The sequence below is a fragment of the Blennius ocellaris genome (genome assembly GCF_963422515.1).
Source record: "Blennius ocellaris genome assembly, chromosome: 4".
Classification (NCBI taxonomy): Eukaryota; Metazoa; Chordata; class Actinopteri; order Blenniiformes; family Blenniidae; genus Blennius; species Blennius ocellaris.
In genome coordinates, this window is record NC_137653.1 from 18,406,805 (window position 1) to 18,431,694 (window position 24,890).

General features: G+C 42.4%; 1 protein-coding gene across 1 annotated transcript in view; it reads left to right on the plus strand.

Annotated features, from left to right (window-relative positions):
• Positions 1–1,906: 1,906 nt before the first annotated feature.
• Positions 1,907–24,890, plus strand: part of celf4 (CUGBP, Elav-like family member 4) — a gene marked incomplete at both ends in the record, with an annotated part of 90,849 nt that continues 67,865 nt past the window's right edge. Inside the window, one exon of the mRNA XM_080495595.1 lies at positions 1,907–2,183. Within this exon, the coding sequence (XP_080351721.1) occupies positions 1,907–2,183 (277 nt within the window). The remainder of the gene's footprint in view (positions 2,184–24,890) is intronic.

The window sequence follows — 24,890 nt, forward strand, 5'->3', positions numbered from 1 at the left end:
GATCTTAACTGAATGGTCATGCTGTTGCTTGGTCTTAAAGACAAAGAAAATAAAGATTCTGTTGTTGAAAATTGCACAGATTTTGACAGTTATTGGTTAGATTTGCAGCCCAGGAGCAAACACCTGCACCTTGTTCAACATTACAGGGTACATGAGCAAACTGTTGGAGTCAGACGGCTTTCTGTCAAAGGATCTAATAAAAATCCCTCCATGTGGGCGGAACTGTATTAGAGGAATTCACGTTTTCACCCATCAAATTAATAACTGAATTTGAACTATTGTTTCCCAACAACTTAAAAAAAAAATCATATTGCATGCACCATGAAAGATTATAAATAGCTTGAATTTGAGGATGAATATTTTAATAGAAGTGTTTGACAAGCAAACTGAATGAATATTGGACGTCCGTGCATAGGATCAACTGACTCTCAAAGAGTCAGCTTCTCTTATGTTTTTGTTCCTCCACTTTCTGTAAATTATGATATCCCTCCCCTTTTAAAATATTAATGAGTGTCCAATATTATTAATTTTTCCCCCGGATAACCGTCTTTATAACCCTAACGTCTCTCTAAATTGCTGAATGTGTGTTCCTGTGCATCTTGTTGAAGGTTTCCTCTCGTGTTGTGATTCGTCTTCGATGTGCCCCCTCTCTACGCCACTCGGCGGAGCTCACAGACTTCTACTTTCTGAAAATCATATCATTTTATTCCACATGACTTTTGAAATAGCAGAGTTAGCTAAAGACACGTCGTCTAATACAGGCGCGCACACACAAAAATCTCCCCGTTTGTTCTCTAACGCCGACATACAGAGGAAACGGGCACGCAGACGATCCTCGTTAGGGGTGTTTTAGTTTCAGCACCGTGGAGCTGTCCGCCGCTCGCGACTCGGCGCACCGCCGCTGCTGAGGCTGCCGTCCAAAAAGACGGGAGCCAAAACATTATAGGAAATTGGATTTCAGAAGAAAATTAAACCTCCGGAGAACCATGGCCAAAACCTTTCCAGAAACGGTCCGTCTGTGTGCGATAGTGCGTTTTCATGAGAATCTAAACAATGTCGTGTGCAAATGAAGACCGTTTGCCAGCTCAACACAATTAAAAATAAAAATAAAACAAAAAATTGCAGTTTGCGTGCCAGTCACCAAGTATAACATTGAGGAGTTTCGTGAATGTGCAGTTATTTGGTGTGAGTAGGAGCACAAAGAACCGTATTCTCTATATCTCTCTATTTATAGACCCTCTCCCCTTGGTGGAATGTACCACTGTCTCCTCGCATATGGAAGGGGGAGCGGAACGCGTTGGGTTCGTCTATGAGGAGTTTAAAGCGGACCCCTTTATTCAAACCTCCCCACTATTCGGGCGTAGATTGAGCCAACCCCGTCCGTTCAAACCGAGAAGACACCCATACCGACTCCTCAATGCAAAAAAAATAAAAGGGTGCCAAGAAGCTGGGACGGAGGAACGTGGGTGTAAATAGACAGTGAATGCTCTCCCGCTCTCGCTCTCTCTCTCTCTCTTTCTCTCTCTCTCTCCCTCGCTCTCTCTCTCTCTCTCTCCCTCTCCCTCCCCTTCTTCTTCCCTCTCTTTCTCTCTCTCTTTTATGAAATCAATGAACGAGTTATTGGGTAGGACATAAATATAAGGAATCAAAGCCTCCACCGGGACCAACAGCATTGCGCGCTTTTGATATGCGTCTTCGCCAAACGCTACATGTGTTTTCTTATCATTGTAAATACTGGCTTTGAGAGGACGAGAGCGGAATCATCTCTGGCACGGCTTGGTCTCGGAACCAAATTCTGACCAAGACTTCCACCAGCTTTTTTTTTTTAATTTACAGCGTGAGACGATTCTCCACCATCACCATCTGCTGCTGTTGCACCCATCCCAACTCACTGGCCGGTCTGAAGATGGCAACTTTAACCAACGGGCAGGTGGACGGCACGGTGCACGGTGTCGGTGTGGTCTCCGCCAACACGAACGGGCTCGTGAACGGATTAAACCATAGCCACAGCCCGGCGGGATGCCCTGCCACCATCCCCATGAAGGACCACGATGCCATCAAACTCTTCATCGGTCAGATCCCCCGCAACCTGGACGAGAAGGACCTCCGGCCCCTCTTCGAGGAGTTCGGCAAGATATATGAGCTCACTGTGCTCAAAGACCGTTTCACGGGCATGCACAAAGGTGGGTTTTGCCCTCCTTTTTTTTTCCCCTTCAGACACCGACTTGTTTTTATCATATCTGTCACATACTGGTGAGAGAATCAGTCTTAAAATCACGCAGGCTTTGATGGGTAGGAGAGTACGATTTCTTTTAAGTCAATTGTGCCAAAGCTTTTAATGACTTTTTGTGCGTCTTTATCAGGATTTGTGTCTCCACATAGACACATTTCACATTTCTTTGACTTGACAAAAAATAAAAATATTTTTATATATATATATATATATATATATATATATATATATATATATATATATATATATATATATATATATATATATATATATATATATATATATATAAAAATAAGTGCCCCATTTTCTACCTTATTGGGCAAACACATCCAGGCAGCAGGGTGTCACGAAACGGGAGTCACGACGGCGTGAATCTGTGCGGGGTGACATTAGGAGGCTGCATGGGCAGTGCGCATGGGAGTATTCACACATCCTGTCCGGCGGTTGTAAACGGGCTTTCATTCACAGCGCTAAATCCAGGCCATTAACCTCACGTTTTCACGTTGCAATGGGGAGGGGGGTGGCCCGCAGCACCAAGTACACTCTGTTGCCTGTAACTCGCGCGGCGTGCGTAACTGACTGACTGACTGACTGACTGACGTGCGTGCGTGCGTATGCGTGTGTGTGGGTGTGGGTGTGTGTGTGTGTGTGTGTGTGTGTGTGTGTGTGTGTGTGTGTGTGTGTGTGTGTGAGTAGGGGGTGGTTTGGATGAGGTGGGGGCGTGGGTGTGTGTGTGGGGGGGGGGGGGGCGGTTGCGCGTACACGTGCGCAACAGCGGAAGGCCTGTGAACATGCTGTTCCTTTATCCTTTTTGAAAGGAATCAATGTTCTTGATCACACTCATTTCCAATGTAATAAATTATAATATAAAGTGCAACACTGAAATACAAATAGCACCCAGGTGTGTTGCTGACTGATATGGAAACTTTCAGCCAAATTACTTGACCCTGTTTTTTGGACATACTGTAACTTTTCTGTGACACTGAGCAGGGTCTCTTTATTGTAGTGAATTAACATAATTATCTTGTTGTTATCTTAATCATTGTTACACAGCCCTTTTCTACAGTGAAAAGAAGTAAAAAGAAGCATCATGTGTAGTAAAGGAATAATAGTGTTTTAACCCTGTATGTTTTTCTCAACTCTGGAGGGAAGGGTAATTTTGTGCAAATCACCATCTAATGAGAGGTCACTAATTGATCTGCTATACCTGCAGGACATCTCCCAGAGGAGTTAAAAGCATGAAGAATAAGTTATCTCTTTCCAGGGCCACCTTAACCAACACAAGTGGTTAGGGTCCCCCCCCCCCCCCCCCCCCCCCCCCCCCCCCCAAGGCAAACAATGGGATGTGTGACATGTGTGACATCCACCATGTGTCAAGAAATTATTATGATATACAAATAATTCCAGAGGGTGGACAATGTCGGTAGGCATGGAGACAGCTGAAGAGGCAAGAGAAGGAAAGGTGAAGGGAGGGGGTGGGGGGGTATCTTTTATTAATAGCCCAGCTGTAGTAGCGACTCCCTGTTGGACGCTTAATCACCAGTGGCCCCAGAACTATAGGCACGGCTTGCCAGCTGATTCTAAGAACTGTCTCCTCATTGCGATATACAGCCCTGCTTCCCGGGCCGGGCCCCTGCTTTCATTAGCGAGCCCCCGCTGAGCTCATATTTTAACTAGCTGGAGGCACTAGCTACTCCCTGGCTTACCAGCTCACTGCCTCACTGCAAGATGTTTGAAGGCCACACTTCCTCCACAGCCTCCTCACATCTTCCTGAGGTTTCCATAAGATTCCCAAATTAGCAGTAAAAGACAGCACACCCCACAAATAACAGGCAAAGTGACTGACTGTGCGAGCCGCCATCATACTGGTTTTATGGAAGACTACACAGCATACTATGAATCAGGTAGTGCAAGCCATCTCAGCAAGAGTTTTGAGCAAGGGTAAATGCATCACAAACAAATATACAACTATTCCAGAAAGACAGAAAAAAAAACCTAAATCTATTTATTCTGTCTTATGAATGGGAAAACCAATCAAATGAAATATTTACAAGGCTAATGATAAATCTAGGTTGACAAATAGTAATATTGGTCACATTCTTAACATTTGAAATTGTTACACATTGTGTTGTCTGTGTACAGTGTGTACCCCCCCATCTTGTTTGCATTTATCATAGTTGTGCCGTAGAGCCGAGAGTCAAACCGAGGGCATGATGACCCTTTAAGGTGTGAAATGCTCCAGTGGAGTGAAGTCTATAGAGCTGCCCACCAGAAAACTCATCTCCCATTCTCCTCTTCCATCTCTTCTCCTTTTCATTAACTCGGCAAGATCCCCTTCACCCTCTCCCCTTGTCCTTTTGTCTTCACTTCTGCACTGACATTTTGTCTGTGCAGTGACAGTGTGTCACGTTCTGTAATAGCTGAGGGAGTACAAATCACCTGCACAAATCCAAGATTGCAAATGTTTGAACATATCCTTTATCAATTTTGCTATACTTGTTTTTTCCCCTATTCCAAATGGCACTTGTTGTCGTTGTTAACATTGCAATGCCTCATGTGGGAATACGGTTGTGTTCATTTAACTTTAACCAAAGACATGTGGCACTTCCACAAAGAAATAAGCATGTTTTTTTCAGTGAGATAATGCAGAGCTTTCACCGCTACAGCAGGTAATAAAAGGCCCTCATCCTTTTCCACTGTACATCAACAAGCCTAAAGAACAGCTTTTGCTTTGGTAATACTACCTCTGAAGAAAGAGACCCCTATTATAGCCATTGTCAACTATGCCTGTGATACTATTGCCATAACCCTCCCCATAATGACTCCATGTATCACTAGTAATCTAGTCTTTAGGATTGTGTCCCATTGGAATGGAGGGGTGGAGGGAGCAGGGAGGAGGGAAGCTTGGGACGGGGGTCGACGGAGCTTGGTAGCAGGACCAGGGGAGCCCAGCACAGGCCTACATTCTCCCAATGATTTTATTTCTCTCCCCTCTGCGACCGAGCCATGCTAATAGAGGCCATTTATAATGGTCACCGGCTGCTGCTGCTGCTGCTGCCGCTGCCGCTGCTGCTGCTGCTGCTACCGCTACCAAGCACAACGGGACTGAGAGGCACGGCGAGCACAAAGAGCCAGCCCTTTCGCTTCTCTCCGGCTCTGCTGCATGGGAGGTGGGGATCTATTCAAGAAGACGGGGTGTAAGATAAGGTTTCTCGCACTATTCATCAGCCTGATTTCATGTAATAATCACCAGGCAAATTGAGCTGTGATGATATAGGAATGACATTTCATAACCATAGGTGTTATCCGCTGTTTACGGCTGTCACAACACCAGGCAAGCATTCTGTTCCTCACCAAAACCTTATTGTCTTCAACTTAATTTTTTTTTTTTTCAAACAATTGCAACTGTCACTTAGGTTGTTTTACAGCGGCTTGTTTCATTTGGTGGTCATTTAATGCAAGTAATATATTTGTCCTTGGTCAAACTAAATACATTAGCCACAGCTCACGCCATAGGCTCCGGCTGTGAAAGTAGTTACAAAGCCAGCGAGTTGTTCAAAGTCAAAGCAGGTGGTGAAACTTCATTTAGAGTTTGGCCAAATTGCCCGCGTTTGACCTGCCAAGCAAAGTCTTAAGTTTCATCAGAGGAGATATAATTACCAAAAAAAAGAATTTTTTGAAAAGAACAACAAAAGCCTTTCATATTACCATTCTAACACTGTGGAAAGCTTGATCTTTGAATGTGACTCCAAATATGCATATTGTGGTGACCAAGTGTAATCTTGTTTAAATTTACCCAATCTGCAGATGGTTGATGTCACAGATGGAGGCTGTAATCTGTGCAAGTCATAAAGGGAGTTATGGTTCTCTTGCATGCCTTGTTTTTGATACTTCAGCCCCTTCACCTGAATGTGTCAGAGAAGCAGATTTAGAACACAGCGGCACAATGGGCTCATTGTGGCCAGGAATTTCTGATGCCAAAGACATGAAAGAGTCATGCTGTGTTTTATTGCAAGCAATTAGATGTTACAGGTTGTCGTCTGTGGAAAAAGAAGGGACAAAACCGAATCCGGCTTTGAACAAAGAAAGAAAGGAGTGCGGGTGTGTTTTCTTTTCCGTCCTGCAGGTTTGCGTTAATGCAGCATGCGTTCCGGCCGAAAAATTTCACTCCAGTTGCATCATCCTCTCTGTGGGATCCTTCTCTCCTCCTATCACATTTGGTTTGGGATGACTGTGTGTGTGTGTGTGTGTGTGTGTGTGTGTGTGTGTGTGTGTGTGTGTGTGCGTGCGTGCGTGCGTGCGTGCGTGCGTGCGTGCGTGCGTGCGTGCGTGGTGCATGCAGGCGCGCATCAGTCCGTGCATGTGAGTATTTATGTGCTCCGTTCTTTCCCAGCCCACAATGCTTGGATCAGTTCAGCTCAGCTCAGAAGACGCATTCAGGCCCCACATTGCGCCCCAGTTCAATAAAGACGCATTTATTTTGAGTGTTTTATCAGGGAGAATGGCAACATGTGTCAGAAAGGAGGTCACTTCACGCTAAAATATACTCGACCATCAGTGTCATGCCGCACCCACCGTCCCTGTCCTGTAAGAGCCCAGAACTGCCAAGCAACAAGAGGGAAACAAGAGGCGGGGCCAGAGTGAGGGGAGTAGGGTCTTCCTAATTTGTCAGGAGGACCATTGTCAAGACAGTGCTGCCTATGTTGTTCATTATTATTGGAGGAGACTGTCAGATGGGGGGTGGCTGATAGCCGAGCAGGGAGCCAGTTAGTCACAGTGAGAGACGGTCGGACCAAGCCGAAGGAGGCAGTGCTCATGGAACTCCGGTGAAGATTAGCATGCTAACAGCGGGTTCAGAGTCAGGAAGCTTGTCGGGGAAGCGGAGGCCTCCAGCTCTTCTGACCTCCACAAAGTTCTCATTAAAACCACTGACCTTTACATATATGGAAAAAGATAATGTATAGCGAGAGCTACACCTGCCGGCTCATTCAATTCCATTCAATTCAACTTTATTTATATAGCACTGAATACAACACAGTCATTTCTAGGTGCTTTTAACAGAGAAAAGAGAAAAATCTCATCTCATTTAACGATGGACTCTAAAGAAACTTCACATTTCAAATATGGAAGAAGGGAAATGCAGCATATATATCAACCACAAACAGTACAAAGACGCATCTTATGTATAAGTTGCATCTCAAAAGTGTTAAAGGGCAAAGTCATTGTTCACGGTGAAATACGGTGTAAAGATTTGTTTCAAACACCTCAGCAGTTTTTAATCAAGAGAATGATGGAAAGACAAAACTGATCCACAATATTTAAAACAATTTCTGAGTCAAAAGACACCTTTGAAAAAAGTTATATGGCCAAAGCTTTGCCCTGCTTTCACTTGAGTAAATAGCCTGCAGCTAAGTTAAAATAAAGCCTGCTTTGAATGTTTCATCAAGTTTGTCCTTTAGCTTTCCATAAAAAGATGCTTACCCGAGTTTTTTCTTTGTTTGTAGCCTAATCTTGCTTTCCTATTGCCATGTTCATTGCCCCGGTGTGCCATTCTTTCAGAAGATGAAAAAAAAAAATCCTTTTTTGACAAGTGCTCCTTGGAGAGGTAAATATTTTCTGTTTTCAAGGCTCTTGCATCAGCTAAGTATTATTGTGCTTTGTAGTAAATTTTTAAAAAGTAGACGCTTTGGGCCCTTTCAATCTTTTAGCTCCCCGTAATACCACTTCCACGCCTCCCTGATTCAACACCGGTGGCCGGTTTTAGAGATAGTGAGTGCAATATTTTTGAAATATTGGAAAGTCTTACATACCGTTTTTGAGTGTTGGTTTTATTTTGCTGGTGATTGCATTCAAGTTTGCAATGCTGATAATAGAGCTTTGTGTTAGGAGGAAATAAATTGTTTTTCTCTTTTGATTATCAAGAAACAGTCTGCTTCTCTGAAGGTTAGAGAAAGATAATCATAAAGTCATAATAAAAAGAAATATGTTGTTGTAGTTGCATGCATACTTCATAACAGTCTGTTCCATCCCTCACAGTAAATAACAGATTCATTATTCTTATTTCTAATTTAACACCATGCCATTCACTTTTTTTTTTTTTCGTTATCTGAGCCATACAATTACATGGGTGCTGTGCTCCACATGTAGTTGTTCTTTATAAAAGGTTTAAGCACCATTTCTTTTGCTCAACAGTCCAAAGATTTATGAATCTCGTCTCTGTGTGTAAACCCAGAAAGTGGTGTTTTCGCCTTTTGGTTTTGAACTGCTGGCATCTTTTATCCAGCTTTGCTGGATAAAAGATGCAGGAAGCATTATAATGGAGAACTTTATAATACCCACACCTGTGCGTGCATGTGTGCAGTACATGTGTGGATTTAAAAAGGTGTGTATGCATATTCTCTTAATTTCTGTCATCCTCTCTGCTAGATGCAGATGTGCTAGATATATGGGCCGTATATTGGATGTAATATGTTGTTACAAGTCATATTACTGAATATAGTTCTGCACAGGCATAGAGTGTTTATATTCCAACCCCCAACAGACTTAATGGTGATTTTCATTGTTTAATTATCATGGTAATATTTTAAGTCCAAATGTGACTCGAACCCTGTATGAATAAAAATACCGGGTCCAGCTGCAGCTCTGTACTGCAGAGCTTTCCATGAGGAAATAGCAGCATGACACAGCAGCAATATAAAAAATAGAAGCAAAGTTTGTCACAGCCAACTGTGGCAGTGGCCCATTAATGCATAGCCTGCAAGCATTCATTCTTGTTACTTGTCCGGCTCCAAAGAATTTTGCATCCCTTTCAAACTCCGGCAAATTCATCAAGTTTTTTTTTGTGTTTTGAGACACTCGTTCACTGTTCTCAAGGTCAGATTCTGCTTTAATATCACAAAATAGCAAATCACAGTTATTGCCTTGCAGACAGACACTGTAATAAGCTTTCAGATATTTTTTTTTTCCAACCTGTAATGCATGTACTCCTAATAACCTTTTCAGCCCATATCAAATAGTTTCATATACGATAAACAAATCATCCGGCTCTGGAGATTTATGGTTCGTAGAAAGTTGAATTGATGTTTATTCTCACCCAAATTGCTAAACATAACTCAAAGTGGCGTATCTAGGGCTCCCCGCTAGGATATCCTATAGTAGGGATTACATGAGCCGTGTACTGTTTGTCCCAGACAGAAGGCATGTCAAAGACTGTTGGAGCATGTGTGACTTGTGAGGCCAGACACATATTTAGCCTTCTCTGTACGCATGCTTCCAGCCTCCTGTGCTTTACAATCGCTGCCAGGTTTGAGTGTCCCTGATTCAATTCACTTTCCTCCCATCTCCCTTCATGCTTATTTCATGCCCCCCAATTAAAAATGCACCACGTTGACTTGTAAAAGGAAGGTGGGAATGGAGGTTAGGGCTTTTCAAAGATCCCTCTTAATAATTCAATGCCAAGTTTGATTCAAAAAATGGGGGAAGATTAATAAGTCATGTGGAAGTTTTGGAAGGTTTGGTAAATGTAATGCAAGTTGTTCCGACGAAACCAGGAGAAGCATTACCCAAAAGGAAGCGTTTGTTGTAGATTTTGCTTGACAGGTTTTGACTATCCGAGTCAGCATCATTGATTTAAACCATGGCTTCTCTTTATATGATGTAAGTGGGATGCCAACAGGCTCAGAAAACCCATATGATTGTTGAGGGTATTTCAAAAACATGCAATGACATAAACCAACTCACCAGCTTTTGACAAAACAAAAATTGTTTAGATTTTTTTTAAATTTTGGATTTCTCTGTGGATTTCCATTTTTATTCCTCCAAACTGTGCAGATGAGTGCATTTCGCCATCATGTATTACCATTCAAATCATATTGGCATCGCATTGATGGAAAGTACATCAAGGCTTTATCCTGTCCTGCTGGTTGGAGAGCAGATGGACCAAAACATATCGCTGCAGAGGGAGATGGTGCAAGAGTGCGTAAAATGACAAGGAGCTCAAGACAGAGAGCGAGCAGGAGAGAGGGAAGGAGAATTAGAGAGATGTTGAAACAGGGATGATGTAAGTGAATGCGTGAAAAGAGGCAAGGGAGATCCACGGAGGAGAGTTTGGGTGGGGGCAGCACACAAAGGCAGAGAGAGAATATCAAGCGGCAGCGCGGCATAAAAGAAAGAGATTGAAAGAGGCGCAGACTAAAAATGGAGGCACGGAGAGATTGCTCAATGACAGGCACGGAGTGAGCAAAAAGGAAGATGGAAAGGGCTGAAAAGAAAAGACTGAAAAGCAGGAAAGGAAAGCGACAGACAGAGATAGAAGTAGAAAGAGTGAGGGAGTCCCAGAGACAGATGTCGCCCTCACTGGCCCCGGCAGATTGATAGCTTCTGGCCCAGTTCCATGCCAGGCTCTGACCCCTCTGTCCTCTGCTGTAATTTATAGGCTGCGTTTTGCCAGATTTAAGCACTACTTTGTGGCCATCATAGCTCGAGAAGGGAGAATGACCTTCCTGAGATGGGAGCAGAATTAGTCCCCTGCAGCTCCCAGCTGCCCCAGGGGTAAATAAGCAACTGTCCTCCTTATTAGTATGATCTCTGACAACATGTAAATGGGTCATGCTTTACTGTACACTTGTCAGCTGTGTATGTTTTTCTTCATATGCTTGTCTTTGAAGTTATTTCGTGCACAGTTTTATATTGAATGAATGTGAGCCGCTGTGCTCCGTAGTTTGTTCAGCAGGAACAAGAATATTGCATTTATGATCAGAAGTAACTTCTTGCAACAGGATGAGACTGTCCCACACTATGGCTCGCCGATATCACTGTTGAATTTATTGGAAACATAAGAGATATTAACATTCACATAAACATGCAAATAGTTTTCATCTATTTTTCTGATAAACAATTTGAAAGCCCATGATTGATGGCACCAATTAATCACATTGACACTAAGTGTTTCTGGCTTCATACACTGATCAGCCAATACATTATGACCTAACATTGTGAAGGTCCTCAATTTGCAGAGAAAACAGTCCTGACTCATTGAGGCACAGACTGAAAAACTAGACATCTGAAGGTATGTTGAAGTATCAGGTATCAACATTTTGGCAGTAGATAAGTTTCAAAGTGGGACCTCCATGGAGAATGCGTCAATGGACCTTGGCCACTAGGACCCGTTCAAAGCATGTACTTGTGATGGCACTGCAGGCCAGACCATCACAAGTGAGAACGTTTTTGAGATGCGCTCACTCACTGCTTTAATCACCACAGTTTTGTTGTTTTCATTCAAATATTTGGATTCCTTGACCACTTTTCTGGTTCAAGCACATCAGTGTTGAAAAGTGTTGATTATTTTACTGGTTTTATGCGATTTGTACAGAAGATTCTTTGGCAAAGAAACCCAGTTCAAACATTTGTTAATTCAATTACACATGTTACAGAGATCTTTTTCTTGGTATATATGTATACATTGTGTTGCATTACACACACACACACACACACACACACACACACACACACACACACACACACACACACACACACACACACACACACACACACACACACACACACACAAAACATCGATGGAACAAAAAAGCTTCACTTCAAATTCTTCCTGTGATTATTAAACCCTATCTCAACATGGGATTTATTGAGTTAATGTTGTGTTTCTGACGAAAACTATGATATTTCTGGTTAATATAATCCTTTGGGGGGAGTTTGAGCATGCATGTTTTGTTTTGGGTTTTTTTTCATTCATAACTTGAAATCGCTGCTTTACATCAGCTTTTGACTATCCATCCACTATTAGATGTTGCAGCTTGTTTAACTCTTCAAATGACCATTCTGTTGAAGTGTAGTTTCATTTTAATGAAAAATTTAAATAATTGAAGAAGTTACTAAATGCAAGATTAGCTCATTCCCTCATGAATCACTTTGTAATGCTGCACTGACTGTTAGTGCAAACTGATGAGAAAGTAATGGCAAAAGTTTCCACTGTGGTTCTTGTAAAGTAAATATGGAGCGTGCGTATCTGGAGCGTGGCCCCGGGTAGACTCGCTTGGCTGTGGAGCCGGTGGGCTCAGCTGGGTTTGTGCGTGGCCATTCAGAATGCTACCTCAATGCACAAATCAGCCCAGGGAATGATCTGGACAGAAAGCCTTCAGCAAATTATTACAGATTTGCAATTTAATGGCTTTGGAGGTCTCTCCCAGCCCTGCACCGGCCCCCAATGAGACAGAGCCTATTAGTTTGGTCCTTTAATCACAGAACAGGAGATGGGAATCCTGGCCAAACCTATACATACTCGACTCCACTCGGTGTGGAATGATTTCATGGGGTTTATAGATAGAGACAGTATAGTCTGCATGCATGCACAGACCTCTGTTTGTGTGTGACAGTGGTGGGGTGGTAGTTGATAAGCTTTGTTTTTCTCAGATCGTGTGTGTGTGTGTGTGTGTGTGTGTGTGTGTGTGTGTGTGTGTGTGTGTGTGTGTGTGTGTGTGTGTGTGTGTGTGTGTGTGCGTGCGTCCGTGCGTGCGTGCGTGCGTGCGTGTGTGAGGAGAGAGAAAGAGTGAGAGATACTTCAGCACAGTGGGGTTTTTTGAGGAGCGGAAGATGATTTACCCAAAATTAACAAAGACCTTTTCCCAGAAAGAAAATAGAAAAACCTTTGGGCACAATTTATTGTGCCTTGAATTAATACAGTACTGGAATAAATCTATTAACCAGTAAACACTAATAAAATGATAAAACATGCTACTATTTCATTTGTTTTTAGCTATTTTATCAATGTCATTAAAAATATTATATAATATTATATTAATATAATATAATATTCTAAAAAATATATATATATATAATATTAAAAGTATACCGTTATTCTTTTCCATTTCCAAAAACTGTCTTCACTGCTCCACAATGTGTTAATACAGAAGTTTAGTTTAAAAAAACAAAAACATTAAAATAACAAATATTTTAACAAAATTTCTCACATTTTTTATGAAATATTCTGCTCTCAGGACCAACAACAAAGACTCTTGTATATTGGTCAATCGCAGAATTCAAATATGGAACCATTCTTACAGGCAGAAACAATTTCTTTCAGATAAAGGCAGAACTTTAGTGATACTAATTGTTACGGGCAAACGCCTGGCATTTCAGAGTGTTTAAGTCTTCTCCCTTAGCTATAGTTGCCCTGATTAATGTGCCATCGATGCAAAATGTAAAAACTATCACTCCAATCTGCCTTTCAAAGTCCCAATTTGTCCAAGAGGAAGCCAAGCTTTCTAAATGAGCTGGATAAAAGTGACTGCCAAAGGCGATGAATATATATAATTATCTGTGGCTGGAGCGCCAACAAAGGGACTTTGAAAATCAACTTTGTGCGCCAAAGGCTTCATTAGTCTGACGACAACAAAATGTCCCCTCAACTTGCGGGCAGAAAGATACAGGTATCTGCAAAGCTATTAAAAGCATGCAGTCATGCAGGCGTCTGTAGCGCAGCTACTATCTGTTTGGGATTACCAGCTATTTAATGTGCTAATGTAAATATGCTAATGTGTTAATGTTGTGTTAGTGAATTATTATTAAGTGATTTAAGAATTGGCTGGCTGATGTTTTGTTGGTCTTACGCATTGACACATTAGAAAGGATGTGTTTAACTGTGTTTACTTTGCATATGGAAATCCCTGAATGTCTTTCATCTGTCCTTACTATGGCGACTAGTGGCCCATGTTAGCTTTGCAAACATCTTAATTGTGTTAAATGGAGGAAAAAAGGGGGGAAGATTAAAAGCCATTAATGTGTGTTGTGTGAGGGTATGCTATTCCCGGGACGGTGCTTTTGTTCACTTTGGCAAAGCAGAGGGGAGAGTTTCACCTTGAAACTCAATGCATACCACAACCGTTGTCATTGTGTCTACCTAAAACGCGGCTGTCTCTGGTTCTCGACGGTTTATACACTGTCAAACTTGCTTTGCCTGTCTTTGCATTTCTTTTTGTGATTGCCTCTCTCCATCCTTCCAACTTCTTTTGTACGTCTCCCCCATTTTCTCACTGGCGATCTCTCTCGTGCTTTTCCCTTTGTAGCCTTATTTTTCTTCTTCGCTCTCTCTCTCTCGCTCTCTCTCTCTCTCTCTCTCTCTCTCTCTCTCTCTCTCTCTCTCTCTCTCTCGCTCTCTCTCTCTCGCTCTTGCTCTCCCTCTTTCTCTCCCTCTCTCTCTCTCTCTCTCCCACTCTCTCCCTCTGTCTGTCTGTCTAAGCGTCAGATAATCTCACTGGGGGAGACTTTAGAGGACTCTCCATCTGTGTATAAATAGCTCTGGATGAATTATTGAGGGACCTGGGGTTGCTAATAATCCCGCAGGACCCATCTGACAATGACACAGAAGATGGAGGGAAAACAATTACGCAGGCTTTCTCCTTCAGAATAGTGGGAATGGGGGTGGGTGGGGGGACTCTGCGGCCTCTGGGAGCCTCCTCGCGGGGCCCAACATCTTGGCTAATAAACCCAATTAAGTCGCCGGAATCAATCCGAGCCCCGGGGGCGTCCTCTCTCTTCCTTCCCCGGACGGTGTGCAACAACAGGAAGTGTGATGATTCATGTTCCCCTTTCTGCATTTGGATCGTCCTCTCATCTCCATCTTGCAGGTTGGCAAGGCGGACGGGACGGGACAGGATGTCCGCCGAGGCAGGATAATAGGACGGGGAGAGGAAAGGAGAAGTGGGGCGATTGGAGTGGAGAGGGGTGGAGAGGAGCACAGAGGAATATTAATGTGAGCGTTTATCCTGTAAGTGTTTTACCAAGGGGACAAGACATGGGACTACTCCCATGACGGAATTAAAGCACTTTGTCTTTGCTGTGATACATGTTTCATGTATAGATTGAATTTTGATTAAATGACAACTTTGCCAGGTCCTCACCTGACTATCTGTCTATCTGTCTGTCTGTCTATCTATCTATCTATCTATCTATCTATCTATCTATCTATCTATCTATCTATCTATCTATCTATCTATCTATCTATCTATCTATCTATCCATCCATCCATCCATCCATCCATCCATCCATCCATCCATCCATCCATCCATCTAAATATGAATGCTTATCAAACCTGACCTACAATGTATAGGTATCGTAGCGTCCTGAGTTAGCTTATCCATTTCTGATGTTGGTTCTTCCTCAATCAGTCAAGCTCATTTCAGTGACGACACCAAGGCTAGCACTAGAAACGCTGCTTGCCCCAGGGCGTCCCGTCAATAAACACGTCAAAATTTTATTGGCTGATGATACTGTCACTCAACTTTATCTCAGTCTTCAGGACAGCTTGATCAAGAAGATCAGAATTCAGGTTTATAAACATTGTCTGTGCTGTATCCGCAGCCCTGTGCCCACTATAGCTTACGTCTGTTTGTATGGTAGTAGTTCATCGCAACTGAGCTGATGCTCGTGCTCCTCTTTTATGCCAAGTTATACATGACTGCAGAATGTTGAATTCCTCTCATGGGAGTACATGCGGTGGACTGTTTGCTAAACAGCGGTTATTAATAATCACAGGCTACCTGAAACAGACCAGATTTTGGTAGTTGAAAGTGGTGAGAAAAGCTGCAATATCACTTTGACTTAACCCATCAGTTATCATGAGTGTGAACAATGAACAACCTATTAATATTGATAATAATAATCTATAAGCAATGCTTTACTGAAGGACAACCCAAAAGACCAAATGAGAGATTTCAGTCTTAAAACATTGTGTCTCGTGTCCCATGATAGTCTAAAGACACTTTCAGAGGTTATCTCCACTCTGTCAAAGATAAGTTTTCCGGAGTAGCCGCCCTGATATTTGACTGTGCAGACTTTTGATTCATCTTAGGAGTCATTCCAGTTTTAATAATTCATATGATGGAGAGCTAAATTTGGATCTCCCAAACATTTCCTGACAAAATGGTTGCGGTGAGAGGAGAGCGAGGTGATCCATCTGCTCGGGATATTCGGGACAGATCAAGACATTTGATGTGTGTGTTTTGCCGTCAGGGGAGCTTTTAACAAGCGGGGAGTGTCAAAGCAGTTGTGTTTCATGTGAAGCACTCCGAGTTTAAGAAGGTTCTGTTCTGTTTTGGCATGGGAGCTCAAGCATCACATGTAAGCTTCTCTTGTGCGTCTACACCAGTATGTGGAAAGATGAAAGTTTGCACGGTTCCGTTTGTTTTGCATCCCGACCCACAGGGGACCGGGGCTGTGGACAAGTGGGTGGATTCGACAGAAGGGGGTGTAAGGATGTTTGCGTGGGAGAAGGGGGGGGGGCGACACTGTCCTAATGATGCATTTTCTACTCCATTGATTCAGTGGCTCTACTCTCCAGTAAATCCTTCACATGCAACACATTAAAGCTGGCCCTTTTTCCTCCTTCACCAATCGATTAGCACAGCTTAGAGTCGGCCGCTAAGGGAGGCAAGACTGGAGATGGGACATGTTATCTTCAGGAACTCTCACACACACACACACGCACGCACACACACACACACACGCACGCACGCACGCACGCACGCACACACACACACACACACACAATTACTTTTGATTGAAAACTATCACTATACATTGAATAGATCAAAGTGTTGCAATCATTTCAGCCATTTTTGTAATAATACATGGATAAAATATAGAGATACAACCATTTGTTCATGTTTTGCAGCCCCTTATATAATTGACATCCAATAACTATGAGTGAAAGAAGGTTACACACTCTGAACAGGTACAAATTCCATTGCGGAGCAAACACAGATACACAGAAGAACCACAAAGACTCGAGAATTGTTTGTTATCCTTGCATGTTTTTGGAAAGCCCCTGCATAGTGAAAATAACATCCAAACTCCCTACAATAAGGTGCTGAAACTATGAGGCCAGAGTACCAACCACTACACCACAGAGTAGCCCAGCACCAAGGGTGTGAAAGTGAAACTTTTTAGGCTGTGTGCATTCTCTAATAATACCTGTAATCTCCTGTAATTGGTATTACGGTTCCTCTTTATTGTATCCTGAAGGAATTGCTATGTGCAGATAAATGAACGTGATGTCTAAGTTCTTTACTTTAATGTACACGTTGTTCAAAGCCTTTATTGTCAAAAATCAGGTCATTATTATTCTCAAACAAGATATCCGCACAGTTTCAGGCAACTTATAAGCAATTTATTCTGGTTATTTTTCACTGCGCTGCTGAAAAGTAACACTCAAGCCATCTGAGCACTTTAATTTGGCATGATGATGTAACAGTTTTGCAGGAAATGCCCAGTTATTAAAATTTATGTTACACCCTGTAGTCAATCAGGAGTCAGTATTCACCCAGAATCCAGCATAATGACTTTTATTTTACGATCGTCATATCCTCATCTCGGGGAGTAATTTTGTTACAACTGGAGTCACTTTTATTGTTCAAAATGACTATGTCCTGCACTTTTAAGAATGAAAAAAATGGAACAGATGTACAGCAGAGCTGACCCTTTGAGATCAATCCATCACCTGGTTATTAACATTTGCTCTGTCTTCTCTTGCGCTCCAGCTCCCTCAGTGCCATGCTCATTGTGGTTTTCTATATCATAGATCCTTCTTTCTCGCCCTGACGAAAGGACTAAAAGATCTGCATATAGTCGCCTATGGGAGAGCCGAGACTGCTATTACACGCCATTACAAATGAATCCACCTCCTCTTTCATAAGAATGCCCCTTAGTTCTGGCTCACTCTGCTAAAATAATATCATACTTAGGACCAGCATTGATTAGTCCCTGAAACAGCTTGTGAATTTTTAAGGCCTGTTCTCCAGGATGAAAAATGCTTCATGTGAGTAATTGAAGTTTTTCCACCCCTCCTCTTGGCACACGCAGAGTGCAGCACCATTGTCTGAGCTCACCGTGGGCTTCAAAGTGTTTTGGGTTTTTTTGATAAGGGGTTACAGCTGCCAATTAAAGATTTTAAAGACGATACGGGAGAAAGTTGACGTGTTCCTAGAGACCTTGGCTGTGTCCCCTAAAATAGCCTCTATCATCTGTCTCTTTTTCCGTGGTGAGTAATGATCTGAAAGGTCAGCAAAGGTGAAGGGGATATGAGCAAATCTTTATTGGATTACTATTCCTTGCAGAACCAAAACGGGGGTGGTGGTGGGGGTGTCTTGTCTCGCTTTCACACTTTGATTGAGATTTACTTGAAGATATTTAACTTCAAGCTGTCGGCAGTCTAATTAAATAAAAGATTTCAATATATTAAGTAATTAAGAAAGAAGTGTGAGGACAAGTATCTCCCTGCCCCAAAAAAGTAGCAAGAACAATGTTTCTATAAGAGTAGTGCAATTTCTAATTTTAAAAGTTACAGTATGAAAAATAAATTGTATGGCTCATACTGAGTGTCCCAGTTACAGACGGTACAAGGGCAGCCGTATCATTTCTGAATCAGAAGCTCCTAATGCAGTGCTTATTAGTATTCCTCCCTTGCACTCAATGGCACTCGTTTTCTCCATATGACTAAAAGACCAAGGCTTTATATGTTATTTCTCTGAACACAATAAGTCAGGAATTTTCGTCTTTACTCTGACCCATTTCAAGAGTGAATTGAAGAGTGTTATCTAAGCCTTCGCACTCACACAAGCACAAAGAAGAATCCAGTCAGAACGTTCTTGTCTTAAGGTCAATCTTTTAAAAAGGAGGGGAAAAAAAAAACATTCTTCTGTTTATTGAGCAAAGGCTGTCCTTGGTCAACCCTCTCAGGCGGAGATAAGTGCTAACAGAACCGAGGTGGTGGTGGGGATGGTGGGTGCGGGGGGGGGGGGGGGGGGTGCATGGAGATTTCTATTGACTGACTGAAATTGGACAGCCTCGAACAAAGTTTCATGCCAAAGTTTTTTTTGGGATGGGGGGTTCCAGAGCTCCGAGTTTCGGATGTGCCGTGGATAAAGCTTTTTAGTGCTATTGACTCTTTTTAGGCTCTTACCAAGATGTTCTGAAATATTTAAATGATCACTGGGAGCTTCTCCCCGTCTGTGGCTGGGAATAAAAGGAGAGAATGAGGAGGGAACTTTTTATGTCAGCCTTTTACAATTCGTGAATTAATAGGCACAAGATAATTAGTGAATTCTCTGCAATAACATCATCCCTCAAGTTTTCTTGTCTTGGGTGGCATCAGGCAGTGCACACTGGTAAAAAGTAATTCAAATGTCCAGTGACAGTGCAGGGCCCTGTTCGGGAGTTGTGGTAATTTTAGCAGGATCATAATTAGTTTCACTTGAGGATTTGAAGATTAAAATCTCAATATTCAGGACCAGAGCGAATGAGATCCACTGAGGGTCACAAAAGTGGGTATTGGGAAAGGGGTGATTACATTTTGAAAATGCAGTTCAATGTGCTTTGGGAGAAAGAAAATTGATGCAAGATATTAGAGCACCTATAATTAGGATCATGTAATCAGTACTACTACTGTTGTGAATAGCATGTAATAATGGAACATGTTACTGTCACAGCACAACATTTGACAATATTGCTAACCGATCTTATTACCGTCTCAAAACAAAGACCATGTGTTAGGCTTTGTTTTGCCCACAGTGTTGTCTTAATGTTTATGGTTTACTTGTTGTGTGACTGTCGGCCAGAGCATTATCATTATCCAAAGCTGTTGTCTTCACTGAACAGCAGCTACTGTTTCTTTACTATCGGATTAAACTCCTGTTTACCATTTTTAATCATTGCTTTGGTTCAGTTCTCCTGACAACATGGATGTAAGTGTCATTATTGTAATATTAACACATATCCACATTACCTATGATGCAATCACCAGGAATAATCTCAATGCAAATTAAGATCTTGGAAGATGTTTCATCTCAGGTCAAGTTGCCCAGAGATGCATTCTACCTTGACAAATGAGAATATGCACAGACAACCATGAATAATCATCCGCTTACCTTCATCCTGTCTGCTGCTCCAAACATGTTTGTAGTTTAACTCAGCTGTCTTGGTCCTTTCTTGGTGCTTGTTCTCCTCATTAGTTTTTTTTATTTAGACAGGAGAGACTGGGAGACAATTAAAGGCAACATGTCGGTTTCTTTTCGAGGTTCTTTTTATATGAGCAGTAACCTTAAACCATTTGATAAAGTAACTTAGTACTAATCATTAATATCACTGATGACCTGTTAAATTTGATATATTGCTGTAATCACAACTTGTCACTGATCTTGTTAGCACGGTTTCAAGAAGCTTTTGGCACCTGTGTGCCACCTACTAAGCACCGAAAGGCGAGCAGATGAAGTGAAGAATTTGCTATAGCATTTAGCTGCTCCAGGGGGAAATATTTCCCCCTGTACTTTGAGCTAAACTCAAACGAGAGCGCGCATGTGACTCATATTGCACCAAAGGCTGAAATATCTGAACTGGGTTCTGCATTGTAGCTTAGAGCAATAACAGTAGTTGATCATTTATTAAACTATCATTGTCGACCAAAGAAATTCACATTGGCTCAGTCCAGTGTAAAAATGTATTGATGTAAGTGAAGTAAGCAAAATGACTTTTTCTAAATTTAAAAAAGAGAGAGAAAATCCCAGAAGAGAAGTGGTTGAGAAACTTATTGTTCAAAGACTCCTCGCCAAGGTTTTCCTTAGTTAGCAAGGTCAAAGCGCCATGTGGTCCACCACAGCTGTCATTTCAACCCGGCCTGGTGACAGTTGGTGGATTTCTTTCTTCTTCCCCCACCAGAAAGTACTCATTCTCCACTATTCCCTCACTGCTTTCTCTCATGTTCCCTCATTTCCTTCTCCACATTTTTCCTCCCTCACTCACTCTCTGTCTCACCCTGTCTCTCACTCTTTTTCTATTCCTCTCTCTCAGTGGGTGTGTGTCCCTTTAGGGTGTCTGCAGCAGTTGAGATAAGAAGCGAGTGTAGGACACAGGGGGATGGTGTTCACAGAAGCTAGGTGATCTTATCTACTTTCTCTCCCTCTCGTTCGCTCTTTGCGAGCATCCCTTGCTGTTCTGCTTTTCCTCACTGCTGTTCTCCTCCCCCTCTGTCTTTATGCTATCTCTCTCTCTCTCTCTCTCTCTCTCTCTCTCTCTCTGTCTCTCTCTCATCTCATCTCATACGCACATTTTCTCAGATCCCCTCAGTGCTGCTGTTGATTTGAATTTGAAGTGATAGGAAACCAAATTGGCAGCATTGACAGCAGAAACAAACAGCTTATCTCTCTCTCCTGGGCCAGTATGGGTCTTAGTCAGATACTAGAGCCACTGCCAGCATCTGACTAGTGACAATGATGATAAATTGAACGTTTGTTGACTGTCACCTTTTCGTGTGTGTGTGTGTGTGTGTGTGTGTGTGTGCGTGTGCGTGCGTGCGTGCGTGCGTGCGTGCGTGCGTGCGTGCGTGCGTGCGTGCGTGCGTGTGTGTGTGCGTGTGTGTGTGTGTGCGTGTGCGTGTGCGTGTGTGTGTGTGTGTGTGTGCATCTTTGCTTCATCCATTCATGTTTGAAAACATGAATTTGCGAAACCTAACAAAACATGAGTTTTGATCAAGTGTAATTATTGTTATGTTGTTTAAATTATTACTGTTAAATCATGTGCAAAGTTATCTTCTAAATTTTACCTGTATGAAATATCTACATTTGCTGAACATTTGTCAGGAAAACAATAACTATAATACACTACTGCACTCATTTGTTTTGTGAACAAAATAAGTTATTTTTCTTCAACATAATGAATGTATTGGCAACCAAAAAAAAAGTATCGTCCACTGTGGACCACTTTATCAAACTTGTTGAACTATTAATTCAAATTGTGGAAGTGCGTATTAGAAACTTCTCATCATAAAAGTAAGCAAAGCAAAATACAAATGACTACTAAATTACAGTAATTGTGAGAGTGATTATAATCCATTACTTCAACTCTTGACTCTACACACCTGTCTTTTCCTTAGCTATTCTCTTATCCATCAATCCATCATCAGCTATGACTGCACCTATTAGAGGCATTATAAATCCAGAGGGTGATTTACAGATGCTATAATGTCCATGACAACACTTTGGATCAGTGAGGATTTTAAAAATGATATTTGAAGAAAAATAAACTATTTTTTTTACAGTTCGCCAGCCTATATAATATGTAACCTTTCAGTATGTGTGGCTCCATTGTGCCGTCTCGTCATTATTCCATCATGCCAATAACACCAATTACAAAGGTGAATCTGTGTTCCCGAAATGCACAACCGCAGTTTACAAGCAAAATTATAGCATTTCACTAACCTTATAAAGTGTTGTATCTATAACATTTTATCATTCTGTTTGTTCATCTGCACATTATAAGGTAACCATTGTAAATCAATGAAAATAAAATACATCGAAACCATATGTAGATGAACAACTAGCTTGTTGTTTAGCAAAAGTTTAATTTGAGATTACAGGATGAAAATGCTACAGACACATTCAAACCTCACTAATTACAATCATACCCCCCCCCCCCCCCCCCCCACCCCCCAAAAAAAAAAAATCCTGTTTCGTTGAATTGAGAGTGATTTTTTAATGTTTTTGTCATGGAGCATTTCCATATTGTGTTATGCCTCTCTTCCCTGAAATACAGCATTTGAATGCTTCCTCTAATGTTGAATATTGTAATTGCTGTGAGTGCCTGCGCTGTAAACACATGAGCGAGCATCAGGCGTATGAATCAGAGGCTCGCGTGTCTTTCCTATGGGAAGGCGCAGGCATGTAGTGTTAACACGACAGGCCCGGAGAGGACGAGGAGGTAGCCAAGCTGTCAGCGGCCAGCTCCCACTTCGCCTAATGAGAGAGAGGCCTGTTAATTAAAAACACCAACAGGCAAAGCTCCCCTGTGTCCCACCATCAGGACGACCTGGGGTTAAAGACACGGAGCAGAGAGGATGGGAGGCATGCTGGTTCTACGTACAGCGACGATGCTGTCCTCAACGATAAATAGCCCCGAGAACTCAAAGAGAGCACAGGAAACCACAAATGAGCATTGCATGACTATATAAAGGGGCGTTTTGGGGAGAGAATAGTCTAATGCAAGGATGTGTGGAAGATGAGCCACCCACTTAAAAAGCTTGAATCAGCACATGCATTGTGTCATGAATAGTATATAGTTGTACCACTTACACACTTACATACGATTTTCCCCATTCATTTCTTTCTTATGACTTATTATATTGCAAAAACTAAAAGGAAATGATGTAAAGAAAAAGCATCTCCCTGACACTCCCCAATTAGGAAGCCACACCTACACAACCACTGGTCTTATGTTCAGCTGCTGGTGGTCCCATAGCAGACTGTGGGTATTTTCTGCGTCTGTGTTCATGGCAGCAGGAGACTGTTTCACAAAGATGTCGGTAGTTCACCAAATTAAAAAGAGATGTCGACCCGTGCCTTTAATTTCTCCCCCTTGTATTGTTTGTTCCTTCCTCTTTGTTTGTTTGTTAAATGAACTTTATTGTTTAAAGTCTGTTCATCTTGTTATCGTTGTGCAAGCCCAAAGACTAATTGCCCCTTGTGGATTTTGATATTATCATTTTCATTGAATTTATTTTAAATGAGTTTATATTCATATTTTCACGTGAGTTGTTCCGAAGCGAACCACCTCCATGTACAGTACGAGCTCTGATTGTGTTGCGTCATGGTAGCCTATTGTGCGATTGTCTTTGTGAGTGTTTTATTAAACTGTCAAACACATAAATCATTAGCCTTGATCTGCAGATTGACAGTTTGTCAGCTCTCTGACAGTGGTGTGTTCCTCACTGTCAGCAGGGGGTGGCGAGGGAGCGGCTTACATGTTCCCCACGGCTTCTTCTTCCTCCTCCTCGCCTCCCGTGTCTCCATCTTCATTCCACCCCCACATGTCAGCCCAGGTGCTAACAAAACCGAGGATTCTGGGTAGTCTTGGAACATATGGAGCACGGAGATGGAGAAATTAAGGGTGGAGGAAGGGGAGGGGGAGGTGGCTGAAAAAGAAGGAGGGAGAGAGAGAGAGAGAGAGAGAGAGAGAGAGCTGTCATGCTGTCTATCCCTGTCATAGCAGCCAGAAGAGTGCGATGGACGAATGGATAACTGCTATTTGAGACTGCCAGGGAGAAAGCTCAGTCAGATTTGATGTGTTGATGTGGGCACAGTGGCTCTCGTGCAACAGAATGCACAAATCGTCACATGTCGCCACAATTTCTGGTCCCGCTTATTGCTCCTCGGCACGCGTGTGGATCGCGTTTGTGTACACAGAAATGTTCCGTTTGTTCAGGCACTGAAATGCTGTTCATTGTGCACAAACACGCGCTGGCGTGCACACAAACACGGGCAAATTCCCAGTGCGGCCGTGTAGACAGAGTTTCAGAGCTATGGCTGCAGGCTTACTCTGTGTGTTCCTCTGTGTGTATGCTTGTGTGGTCCAGGTATTACTGATGTTGTGGGGACCTCACGGTGTTTCCATATTCACATTATGAGGATGGGTCGGCTTCATGAGAAGAAAACGCAACTCAACATAAAATTAAATGTTTACATCCAAGGTCAGGACAAGTTTAAAGTGAAAGACAACGATGGGCAAGCAGAAGTGAATGTTATGGTTGAAGTGTCCTGTAAATGAATGTGAGTCATTGTGAGGTCCCCCATAGTCATGAAGACATGCCTGTGTGTCTGCA